General features: G+C 42.8%; 1 protein-coding gene across 5 annotated transcripts in view; it reads right to left on the bottom strand.

Moving 5' to 3' along the window:
- MECOM (MDS1 and EVI1 complex locus) overlaps positions 1-5,239 on the bottom strand; it is a 430,268-nt gene extending 425,029 nt beyond the window's left edge. For 2 of the 5 annotated variants that reach the window (XM_069975239.1, XM_069975242.1), the window contains exon 1: positions 4,953-5,236. In XM_069975239.1, the coding sequence (XP_069831340.1) occupies positions 4,953-4,989 (37 nt within the window). In that variant the 5' untranslated portion in view covers positions 4,990-5,236. Of the gene's footprint in view, positions 1-4,952 lie in introns of all 5 variants that reach the window. The other 3 variants (XM_069975238.1, XM_069975241.1, XM_069975240.1) reach the window with 2 other exon arrangements.
- Positions 5,240-13,387: the final 8,148 nt, after the last annotated feature.

Here is a 13,387-nt window from a genome sequence, read left to right as displayed (position 1 = left end):
GTCCAGAAGAGCCATGTGTTACATTAGAGGCCTTATACTGTGCAGAGATCTGCTGCCTACTCTGCTGTGTTTGTATTTATTTATAAAGCAAGACAGCCTTCGAGACCTGTAATGAGATGCTGTAGTTTTTTAGAGGTAAAATAATTTTCAAACACAGACACACAATGAGTTTATTTATTTAGAAAGTTGTTAAATAGAGTCTGGGAATTCAAATATTCAATGTTGACATTGTGCAGAACTGGACCTAAGCCAAGCTCAACTTTCTCTCTCCCTCTCTGGAGACACCCAATGAACCAGGAATTTAGACTTTCTCCTCCCTTTTTACTAAATAGGTAAAAGTAATTAATTACGGGCAAAGCTGTATCTGAGCCCTGATCAAGTAATGGGATCCTGGACTAGGCAGCTACAAAGAGTTCTAAGTGTGTTTAGCTGTAAAGGCAAAGCCCAAAGTAGCATGTCTGACTTTGGAAATGGGTTCTGGAAACAGACCCTTTTCTTGAAATATTTTATTATATGTTACCCATGCAGAATGACTTTGTTTTATATAAAATGTCCTGTCCTATAAAGCTGTCACTTTTTAACTCCACCACCTTCACCATACCATTGATCCAATTACTAACCCATTACATGCCAAGTGGGTTTGCAAACTTCATCTGGAATTAAACATTGGCTAAATCTTGTTTGAAGAAAGCTCTGTTTAAACCTGTGAAGATTAGTACCCAAAATAAAGAATTATTGCGGAAGAGCCTACTCAAGAAATGCTTCCAAATGTGATGGAAATTGCCCAAAACAAATGGGTTTAAGTGCAAAAGTAACTATAAAGGATTACAAGGGCATTGGACAAAATCCATTACAAATATTACTAAAGGCAATTGGTACTGCCCGCAAGGAAGGGTTCCCAGTTCAACAAGAAGATCATGCTGTGGCAGAGAATTTAGCACAGAATCTTCCTTTATCAATATTTACTATATACTAAATTAAAACAATATACCCTCTAATGTAGTAACATTAGACCCTGTATACTGGGAACTGGTAGGGTTATAAAAAATACTCACCTCTCTGCCTTCCCTCATAACTCCTCCTCTAACTACTGGCTGCAGAACAAGTGATGTCACCAGCTGTGCCCTGAGAGGACAACCTTCCCTATTTTGCCACTAGAGGGCAGCAGTAGTCTAAAATCACATATCATATGAATCACAGTAGTGCCTAACAACCACTAACATAATCCTAAGGAAAAATGGACTGAATATAGCTATGCATCAACTTACAACTTAATTAGCCAGAAATTTTGGTAGCTATGTCTGTATACCAGTCCTTGACAAACTGGTATCAATGCTGCACAAAGGTCTCCAGATGACATTCAGCTATAATAAATGGTGTTTACAAGAAGAGTGACATCTATGACTTGGATAATGGGTTATTGAGAAATGACTTCCTACTGGCCTGTAGGTGCATCACAGTCCCTATAATACAATGTTTGTAAAGTACCATCTGGTAAATTAGGGTTTTCCTGCAAAAGAAAATGAGGCTAAAGCAATGACAAAGCAAGGTATTAGGAAGCTATTATCTGCTGTCTAGTAAATATACCTTCTTATTTTGTTACCATGTGTTGATGCGTTAGCAGTGAAATATTTTATTCTCTGTTAAACAGGATATAGGCAAAGAATAAATCTTCCCCAAAGCAGACAATTTTTGTTCTCTTTCAAGATTACTATGTTATTAAGGTGGCCACAAGTGTGCAAACTACTGATATAGCTAGCTACATGGAACAATAATCATTAGAATTTGTTAGTTTCTGATAATAGTAAGTATATGTTGCCAAATGTTAATGTACAAAGAAATCAACAATAGAACGTGTTTATTCCTGATCACAATAAATGTGTCTACATAAAACCATTGCATTAGACAATTGTCACATTTTTAACTGACAGAATTTTTATCAGTGTAGAACCACTGCTACATTTAGGTGGATTTATTGTTGAAATGTGAAATTTTAATCTATTGTAATAAACTATATCAGCAGGTAGTCACACATAACTTGGAAATGTTTAGTTTAATGAACTGGAGATGGGATTTTAAGGCATGATTTATTTCTTATTTTTTTGAAGATGTCAAAAAGAAAGTGTGATAGAGGAAAGAAAGAAGAGAGAGAAAGAAAGAAAGAGAGAGAGAGAGAGAAAGAAAGAAAGAAAGAAAGAAAGAAAAAGAAAGAGAGAGAAAAAAAAGAAAGAGAGAGAGAGAGAAAGAAAGAAAGAAAGAAAGAAAGAAAGAAAGAAAGAAAGAAAGAAAAAGAAAGAGAGAGAGAGAAAAAAGAAAGAGAGAGAGAGAGAAAAAGAAAGAAAGAAAGAAAGAAAGAGAGAAAAAGAAAGGGAGAGAGAGAGAAAAAAAGAGGGAGAGAGAAAGAAAGAGAGAGAGAAAAAGAAAAATAAAGAAAGTAAGAAAGAAAGAAAGAAAGAAAGAGAGAAAAAGAAAGAAAGAAAGAAAGAAAGAGTGAGAAAGTGAGAGAGAAAGTGAGAGAGAGAGAGAGAAAGAAAGAGAGAGAGAAAGAAAGGAAGAAAGAAAGAAAGAAAGAAAGAAAGAAAGAAAGAAAGAAAGAGAGAAAAAGAAAGAAAGAAAGAGAGTGAGAAAGAAAGAAAGAAAGAAAGAAAGAAAGAAAGAAAGAGAGTAAAAAAGAGAGAGAGAAAGAAAGAGAGAGAGAGAAAGAAAGAAAGAAAGAAAGAAAGAGAGAGAGAGAGAGAGAAAGAAAGAAAGAAAGAAAGAAAGAAAGAAAGAAAGAAAGAAAGAAAGAAAGAAATCCCTCTGTACCAGAGACATGCTAAATGCTTGTGCACACGGTGACAAGAAGCCATGGCTCGGATTGTGTCCCTGATTCTGGCCATGGAGACTTTCTAGGTAATATGTTCCTGAGATCTTCTGGCTCATTATTAGCACTTTGTGCCAGATGCAGTAAAGAGCCACTAAGAGGTAATGGCAAAGTGATGGCAAATAAACAGTAAAGAGCTGGCAGGATTTCACTGCTCTCGATACAGATCCGAGTGGACTATTAAACAGGCACATAAACTTGCCAGGGCTTTAATGTGTGGACACAGGCGGCTGAGAACTGGGGACGTGTGACTTTATGATGTCACATAGTGGGGACAGGGCTGGGAGCTAAGGTGGAAATGGGACAAGTGCATGTATGTGCAGGGGGCTGCTCACGCTTTACTGCACTGCCGGGCAGCTAGTGGTGGGCACCGGACTGACCCCAACACACAGCAATCCCCATGTCTACTGCACCTGTACTGCAGAGGGGGTCTGTTACTGATCGTTTTATATATATATATATATATATATATATATATATATATATATATATACACACACACATTTCACGACTGACTACATATGTATATATATTTATTTATATATATATATTTATTCAAACATTTCTTTATGACACATATTGACTGTATTTATAAGTGTTCTATTCTGCAGAGCTGTAATAATAAGTGTTCTATTCTGCAGAGCTGTAATATATGTATAATGGCTCTTCTTAGAGGAGGGGAAGTCATTGTATAACTATCAGGGGTGTAGCAGAGAAGTGCAGCTTGTCCAGTCTGAGCTGTCGAGGTGTCAGGCACATAATGGCTTGTATTGTTATTACTGATTGCTAGGTGACAATTAGAGGGTTTATTAGCAGACCTCTGGAGGGGTCCCGTCTATTGATGCACAGGAAGAATAGAGGGCCAGTGTGGACAGAGGCAGCTGACTGATTGAATTACTGGGGTCACCAGCAAACCCCTGCTTGTGACACTTAATACCACCGAAGGGAAGAGATAGCTCCGGAGCTAAGAGCCCAACAAGCACTAGCCATTTCCTCTATTGATAACATTATATCGACAGATTACTGCGCTTACTTTACTCCCAGCTCCCATGCATGAGAATGGGAGAATGAATATATATGTATATATATATATATATATATATATATATATATATATATATATATATATATATCTTCTATTCCTAGAGCATTTTTTCTAGCGGTTCTATACGAATTCACACACTGCTCTTATTCCAGTAAAAGTCGCAAGTCTGCTGACGCTTCTGTGAGATCTCAATCTTGTTGTGTCCTTTTTCTTCTATTAATAATATTCATCCTAATATTTATTCTCCTAATTCCTATTGTCTGACAATATTCTGAATTCCAGATAGTAAAGAAAACGAAATAGCAGGTGTAAGGCGCCAGAGCTTCTTGTATGCCACCACCTGGAAGCCTTCCCCCCGACTAGGATACAATGGGGGGATTACCAATCCGGACGATTTCAGGGAATCGGAGAATAGATTGTACTTTTACACCTGATATAGCAGATAGCAGAGCTAACCCGATTGCCGATCCCCTTCATTCAGGAGGAGGATCAGCCACAATGTATACTTACTCTCTAGGAATATTCCAGCACATAAATAAAATATTAGTATGTATAAAGCTTGGTTAGGGTACAGCACACATTATTCCCATAGACACATTCCTTCTTGTCCTCATGCAACTCGTGGCCCCAGCGTGTGAAGGGTTAATGTCTAGTTCGCTGCCTGTAAGCCACAGAGCTGGCTGCCAATCACACAGCGCCCACTAGCGGTAACATTTCTTCCTGCAGCCTCATTCAGCTCTCTGCACTCCCAGAGCAACACCAACTTTGTGAAAGTCCTGCAGCTTGCCTCCTCATCCCTGCAGCAGCAGCAGCAGCAGCAGCCGCCCGCCCTGCCAGCAGCCCCAACAAGCTGGCCATGGTGCAGCAGCTCTCCACATCCCCCCACAGCCAGAGACCAGCTACAGCTTATGGGGTGCCCCCTTCATGGAGTCCAAGCAAGGTCTATGGGAATGCTGTGCCTGGATGATGGACAAGACATACAATCCTAAAGAGCAGACCTGTATGCAAGATGGCAGAAGCCCCAGAAGGGCACATTGCACCTACTTGTGGTCAGCTTCCTTGCCCGGCCCTTGGACCTCATGGTGACAGCTCTGCGAGGAGGATCTGCTGGAGATTTCCCTTGGATCTTTTCCTTATTTTTTCTTTTTTTTCTCTCTGTCTCCCTCTTTCACTCTCCCAATCCCCTTCTCATTCCGGACTCGCTATCTCCCCAGCATTGTCAGTTTAGACACCTTCGCGCATGCGCTCTTCACCTCAACCCTCTGCCAAAAAAGTTTGCTGCGATTTATCATTTTGATTTGAGATCTTGTCACATGGAGCTGAGTGTGTATGAGGGCTTCCCAGAGAGGCCGGCTACCACAGGGGCAGAGACTCAGCATCCCAGCATTACACGGCACAGCCCGCCGTCCTTACAGCCCTTAACCCTTCACCTGCCGCCATCTCCGTGCACATTGTGCGACTTTATACTAAGAGATTGTAAGACGCACGGTTATGTCTACCATCCTGCCCAGCTGGGATAGTACAATATCACCTGGTGTACAGGGACATGGCATAGGATTTTGTGTAGTCAGTCCCATGTGGACACATCTGTAAGGGGTGACTTGTGATTTACAGGGATTCTTCCTGTTATATGTGGTATATTGCTGCTGGGGTATAACTGCCCATAGTCTCCCACATTTACATCGTCATATCCTGCTGTGAGATGAAATATTAGGAGAGATATAGTGAACGCTAATTATATATAACGGCAAAATAATAATAAAAAGTATATATATATATATTTATTGTGTTATGCAGTGCAAGTATATGCTAGTCTAGTAGGTTAATAGCACGGATGATTTATGGGATCTGTAGTACTACTGGAATAAGGGGAATCCACAGATCACACTAAAACAACCAGACAATCCCCATATCCTCACAAAATGAGCTATAACCGCAGGTGGAGATGTTTCCTACTGTTTAAGGTGTTGTGGCCTTTATGAAAACCTCAATAAATATTAATAACATATTAATAACATTTCTTGAATTCAGTAGATAGATAGATAGGAGATAGATAGATAGATAGATAAATAGATAGATAGGAGATAGATAGATAGATAGATAGATAGATAGATAGATAGATAGATAGATAGGAGATAGATAGATAGATAGATAATGGATAGATAGATAGATAGGAGATAGATAGATAGATAGATAGATAGATAGATAGATAGATAGATAGATAGATAGGAGATAGATAGATAAATAGATAGGAGATAGATAGATAGATAGATAGATAGATAGATAGGAGATAGATAGATAGATAGATAGATAGATAGATAGATAGGAGATAGATAGATAGATAGATAGATAGATAGATAGATAGGAGATAGATAGATAGATAGCTAGGAGATAGATAGATAGATAGATAGATAGATAGATAGGGAGATAGGGAGATAGATATGAGATAGATAGATAGATAGATAGATAGATAGATAGATAGATAGATAGATAGATAGGAGATAGATAGATAGAAGATAGATAGATAGGAGATAGATAGATAGATAGATAGATAGATAGATGATAGATAGATAGATAGATAGATAGATAGATAGATAGATAGGAGATAGATAGATAGATAGATAGATAGATAGGAGATAGATAGATAGATAGATAGATAGATAGATAGATTGGAGGAAGAGAGAGAGAATGGATGAATAGATAGATAAATTGATTGATTGATTGATTGATTGATAATAGATATATAATGGATCAATGGATGGAAGATAGATAATGGATAGAAAGATAATTAATAGACTTATAAATGGATGAATAATAGATAGATAGATAGATAGATAGATAGATAGATAGATAGATAGATAGATAGGAGATAGATAGATGATAGATAGATGATAGATAATTAGAGAGAGAGAGAGAGATAATGAATGGATGGATAATAATAAATAATCAGAGAGAGAAATTATTCCTTGTATGATTATAACATAGGGTTAATGTATACATTAATTGTGAGTTCAGATACATAGATGAGCAGTTTCTTCCACAAAATATAGACATGTAATATTGTCTGCAGAATGTTGTCAGCTAAGCATAGAGTATATATTGTGTTTGTTCTCCTGGTATATAGAGGCAGCAGGTGTGTGGCTTCCCATGTAGCAGCCCCACCATGCTCCCTCCGTGTAGCAGCCCCACCATGCTCCCTCTATGTAGCAGCCCCACCATGCTCCCTCCATGTAGCAGCCCCACCATGCTTCCTCCATGTAGCAGCCCCACCATGCTCCCTCCATGTAGCAGCCCCACCATGCTCCCTCCATGTAGCAGCCCCACCATGCTCCCTCCGTGTAGCAGCCCCACCATGCTCCCTCCGTGTAGCAGCCCCACCATGCTCCCTCCGTGTAGCAGCCCCACCATGCTCCCTCCGTGTAGCAGCCCCACCATGCTCCCTCCATGTAGCAGCCCCACCATGCTTCCTCCATGTAGCAGCCCCACCATGCTCCCTCCATGTAGCAGCCCCACCATGCTCCCTCCATGTAGCAGCCCCACCATGCTCCCTCTATGTAGCAGCCCCACCATGCTCCCTCCATGTAGCGGCCCCACCATGCTCCCTCCATGTAGCGGCCCCACCATGCTCCCTCCATGTAGCGGCCCCACCATGCTCCCTCCATGTAGCGGCCCCACCATGCTCCCTCCATGTAGCGGCCCCACCATGCTCCCTCCATGTAGCGGCCCCACCATGCTTCCTCCATGTAGCGGCCCCACCATGCTCCCTCCATGTAGCGGCCCCACCATGCTCCCTCCATGTAGCGGCCCCACCATGCTCCCTCCATGTAGCGGCCCCACCATGCTCCCTCCATGTAGCGGCCCCACCATGCTCCCTCCATGTAGCGGCCCCACCATGCTCCCTCCATGTAGCGGCCCCACCATGCTCCCTCCATGTAGCGGCCCCACCATGCTCCCTCCAAGTAGCGGCCCCACCATGCTTCCTCCATGTATCGGCCCCACCATGCTCCCTACATGTAGCGGCCCCACCATGCTCCCTCCATGTAGCGGCCCCACCATGCTCCCTCCATGTAGCGGCCCCACCATGCTCCCTCCATGTAGCGGCCCCACCATGCTCCCTCCAAGTAGCGGCCCCACCATGCTTCCTCCATGTATCGGCCCCACCATGCTCCCTCCATGTAGCGGCCCCACCATGCTCCCTCCGTGTAGCGGCCCCACCATGCTCCCTCCATGTAGCAGCCCCACCATGCTCCCTCCATGTAGCAGCCCCACCATGCTCCCTCTATGTAGCAGCCCCACCATGCTCCCTCTATGTAGCTCCCTCCATGTATACAGGGCTCAGTGCTGGCTGCTAGTAGCACAGATGAGTAAGCTGCACTGGCAGAGTTAAATGTACCCTCCTTATCAAATAGTTCTCGTCCATTGTATTTGTGCAGTGAACTTTGCCTGCTGCTATTCAGTCTGCACTTATATTCTCCTAGCTACCAGTAAGATTGATTTGATCATTGTAATGCAATTATTAGACTGTTTACCCAACGCTTGATTCCAGGTTTGCTGTGAAGAAATTAAAGCCATGCTGTGTGACTAGAAGCATGTAGGCTGAGATGAAGCAGTCTGCCTTACTTAGGCTCAGGCCTCCGGCTCGTAGCCATGGGCTCAATTAGACAAAATGGAAACAATTTTCTCTCCTAGCAATAACTCACAGTTCTGCAGATCACTTTCCAAATACACCCTTTATTAGTGCATGCTGACCCCAGTGGCAGGATGGAGAGATCTATCTGCCCCCCTTGGGCTGTAATTATTAGAAATTAATTGGGTTCAGGACCCTGGGTTGCATTGCTAAATTAATAGCTTGTCTGCTAAGGAATTGTAGAAAAAAGGGGGTGTAAGGAAGGAGCGGAGGGACAAGGAGCTCGGCCCCTGGAGGTTTAGGGGGCACCAGGAGCTCCTGTCAATAAACAAAAGCCCTGAATATGTTGGATTGTGCTGGGAGGAGGCACCGCCACAGAATGAGAAGTTTATACAGTGTTGTCAGGGGGTCTTGAGGGGTTAAAATAAAAATCAAGATGCTGTGTAGTAGAAGCTGTCGTGCTGCAGAATAAGTGAAAAGGGAGCCTTAGGCAAAAGGAAATTACAGCAAGCCCGGGTGACCTTTCCGAGAGGTAATCAATCAACTGATCAACAGGGATATTTATCATTGTTGGATGGGGCTACAGTGCATGGACAGCCAGGGGAAAGTGGGACACCAAAGTTTGCCTAAAACCGATAAGCCTCAAGACAAATGCTAGGACCAGAGGAAATGTTTGTTTTCCCCATAGCCTGGCACTATGTAACAGTAGCCACTTCTCCAGCTCCCCTCTACTCCTCACAGCCCTGACCAGTAGCCACTTCTCCAGCTCCCCTCTACTCCCCACAGCCCTGACCAATAGCCACTTCTCCAACTCCCCTCTACTATCAACACCCCAGACCAGTAGCCACTTCTCCAGCTCCCCTCTACTATCCCCACCCTGGACTAGTAGCCACTTCTCCAGCTCCCCTCTACTCCCCACACTCCGGACCAGTAGCTACTTCTCCAGCTCCCCTCTACTCCCCACAGCCCTGACCAGTAGCCACTTTCCAGCTCCCCTCTACTCCCCACACCCCGGACCAGTAGCCACTTCTCCAGCTCCCCTCTACTCCCCACACCCTGGACCAGTTTGGCGACTTCTCCAGCTCCCTTCTACTCCCCACACCCCGGACCAGTAGCCACTTCTCCGACTCCCCTCTACTTTCCACACCCCGGACTAGTAGCCACATCTCCAGCTCCCCTCTACTCCCCACACCCCAAACCAGTAGCCACTTCTCCAGCTCCCCTCTACTCCCCACACCCAAGACCAGTAGCCACTTCTCCAGCTTCCCTCTACTCCCCACACCCCGGACCAGTAGCCAATTCTCCAGCTCCCCTCTACTCCCCACTCCCCGGACCAGTAGCCACTTCTCCAGCTCCCTTCTACTCCCTACACCCCGGACTAGTAGCCACTTCTCCAGCTCCCCTCTACTCCCCACACCCCAGACCAGTAGCCACTTTTCCAGCTCCCCTCTACTCCCCACATCCTAGACCAGTAGCCACTTCTCCAGCTCCGCTCTACTCCCCACACCCAAGACCAGTAGCCATTTCTCCAGCTTCCCTCTACTCCCCACAGACCAGGCACTAGAGAGAAGAGACAATACAGTACAATACAGACACAGGCTATGTGCCCATTGGATACTAGCAGCTCTTTTATTATTAATTATTATTATTATTATTATTATTATTATTATTATTATTATTATATAAATATTATATGACATTCTAATAAGTATTGTTTATACCTATCATTGGTTCTATTACCAAAAAGATCATTATAATTATGTACTATAAGAATAGCCCAATGTCCTCCTATGTATAAGTCGGATGCTATTATACAGAGTAGACATTATATGCGGCTTGAGGTCAGTGCCGGCAGCCTCTGTTCACTCACTGCGGCTCGTGTACCTGCGATATCTAGGAACATTAGGATGCGAGTTAATTGAGAAGAATGTTCCACTCGCATTAACCTCTTATGAGCCGGACAATGCGGGCTTTATGATGGAGAGCCACCCTGGGAGCGGAAACCTGCTTTCTGAGAGTCCATTACTGTAATGATATTCACAAGCCTAGTGATATAATGCCCACCTGTCATGTATGTGTGATCACAGGTTAAATAAATCATTCTGCCCCCTCCTGTTTCCTGGTGTCTATTATTAAATGGGATTTCTACAGTAAATCTTTATATGGTATAAATGATGAAAATGAGTGATTACAAGACTACACCACTCAGGGGCGCTATATGCTATACTCCATACCACACTACAATACCCTTTTCTCGAGGCAAAGGCTTACATTACCAACATAAAGAAATCATTTGGCAGCAACCTCACTGGAACCCATCATATAAAAGGGAATGAGTATTTTTTTTATGCAGCCTCTCTTCTAGCTCACCTGTGCTCATAATCTGTGCAGTCTCACAAGAAGTGCATTCCACCCTGAAGGAGACTAAAACAATTTGTGCAGAATCCTGTTCCCAAACTTTATATTTGGTCTGTCCATCTTAAAGCTGCTGGATGCAATAGCTGTAATTCTAAGGATCAGAGAAATAAATATGGTTTCCTGCTACTTTATGGCTGAATATAGAAATAATGCAGGAATAAAATATACTTTCTGATCGGAGATCTCAGCATGTTATAGATCTTTGCTGTTATTGATAAAAACAGTACCGCCTGGAAAACAGGGATACAGCCTAGACTGTATCCCTGTTTTCCAGTTGGTACTTGGGCTGTCTCCACCTTCCCCACGGAACGGGAAGGCAGCGGGAATCAAATGCAGAAGGTTCGAGTTAGAACGAACCTGAAAATTCCATCCTGTATCTACAGTACAAACTGCTGCTGTTTTTTCAGATTTATGCACTTACTATACATTATACTCCACATTCTGTTGCTGTTCATTACAGTAACTTATAATATCACATATTCAGCAGTTTATAAATGTTAGTTTCATTTGTTTTACATGTTATTCAGAACAAAAAAGATCATTATTTTTGGGATGTGGAACCAATTTTCTGCATTTAAATGATTTCTTATGGGAAAACTTGCCTTTGTTTAAGAGTGATTTGGATTACAAGCATGGTCCCAGGACGAATTATGCTCGTAATCCAGGGCACCACTATATATCAGTGGTACCTTGGTTTAAGAGTAACTTGGTTTAAGAGCTCACACATTTTGACTTGGTTTAGGAGCATTGCTTTGGTTTAAGAGCTCCCTGTACTGGGTGGGAGCGTGAGTGGAGGCATGGCCTGCATAGCGGGGTCTACAGCAATGTACTCTTAACGAGGAAGTCTCCCTCACCTTCCAAATCATAGCAGATCTACTTCAGGCTGGGGCTTACATCAGAGGACAGGACTGTGGAGGTTATGTCTCCATAGCTGTATCCCCTCTCTCCCCGGACAGAGAGTGCTGCTACACTGTGCCCACATCTGTCCTGCTTATTCCTTCATGCTCGCTGCAGTCTCTGTCAGCCCTTGTGTTTCCCATCCTCTCCATTACTGTACAGTAACTTATAATATCACATATTCTGCTGTTTCTGAATGTTTGTTTCATCTTCTGTTTTACATGTTATTCAGAATAATTAATCATTATTTTGGGGGGTGGGACCAATTGTCTGCATTTCTATGATTTCTTATGGGAAAATTTGCTTTGGTTTAAGAGTGGATTTGGATTGCAAGCACTGTCCCGGAACGAATTATGTTTGTAATCCAAGCCACCACTGTGTATATATATATATATATATATATATATATATATATATGTATATATATATATATATATATATATATTGTAGATTCATTCCAATAAGAGACTCTCCTAGTAAAGGCTTACAATCTAGATTCATCATCTTGGATTTGTAGGCCCTGTTCACATCACATTTTCAGATAAATGTCCACAACCTACCAAATAGGGATGCCGAGTTTGAGGTATAATGGGTAAAGTTTAGCCTTAGGGCTTATACTCATATATTGGGCATTCTAGCAGTTTCCCCTGGCAGGGTAGAAAAATGGCAGAGGGTAAATGATACCAGAACCAATTCCAATGTCAGTTATTTTGTTCCTGGCATCTAGTGTGTGAGTTGTACCCCTGGACTGGTCTGGACACTGGATGGCAGAACATGTCACCAAAATTGAGTTCAACATTTACACAATTTCCCAAAAGTATACTTGTTATATGCAGGGCTCAAAAGTATAGTCCACCACATTTTAAGTTCTGGAACCATCACCTTGGAAACAGCAATGTCACTGCCAACACAGCGGCATAGCTATATTACCATAGAGAGTAATGGGTTATGTCTGGGGCTGCAATGCAAGAAAAATAGGTCTGATTGCATGCCTCAAGGGTCAAAGAGGTGTGGTCCAGGGCTGCAATGCGTCTCCCAATTTCTTTCACCACCTCCTCCACACCCTCCAGCTTTGAGTGACTGGTAGGGCTCAGAAAGTGTGGGCACCACTGTGGAGATCAATGCCCCCCCCCCCTCTCTCCGAGCCCTGCCTGTCACTCAAAGCTGGAGGGGGGAGAGAGTGAAGGAGAAAGAGGTATTGCAACCTGGGGGACTGGTTTGCCCCAGTCACGCCTCTTTGACTCTTGAGAGGGCAATCAGAGCAATTTTTTCTTGCATTGCAGCCCCAAACTGTAAAGGCACTGTTACTCTTTATGTTAATATAGCAATACAACTGTGTGAGCCGTTACATAGCTGTTTTCGAGGTTACAGTCTCCATTTAAATGTTTGCAATTTTATTATCAGAACTAAGTCCATTTTACATGACAAAACTCCTTGTCATGCAAAAAAACAAAAACACAGCATGAACTTAACTTTTCTTGAGTATTTTGTATGGGTAGGGTGTTAGGCCGTCGCAGCTTTTGTTATTTTATTTAAC

This window comes from Dendropsophus ebraccatus, chromosome 6, assembly GCF_027789765.1.
Source record: "Dendropsophus ebraccatus isolate aDenEbr1 chromosome 6, aDenEbr1.pat, whole genome shotgun sequence".
Taxonomy (NCBI): domain Eukaryota; kingdom Metazoa; phylum Chordata; class Amphibia; order Anura; family Hylidae; genus Dendropsophus; species Dendropsophus ebraccatus.
Note: the sequence above shows the minus strand (reverse complement) of the source record. Positions and strands in the feature narration are given on the sequence as shown.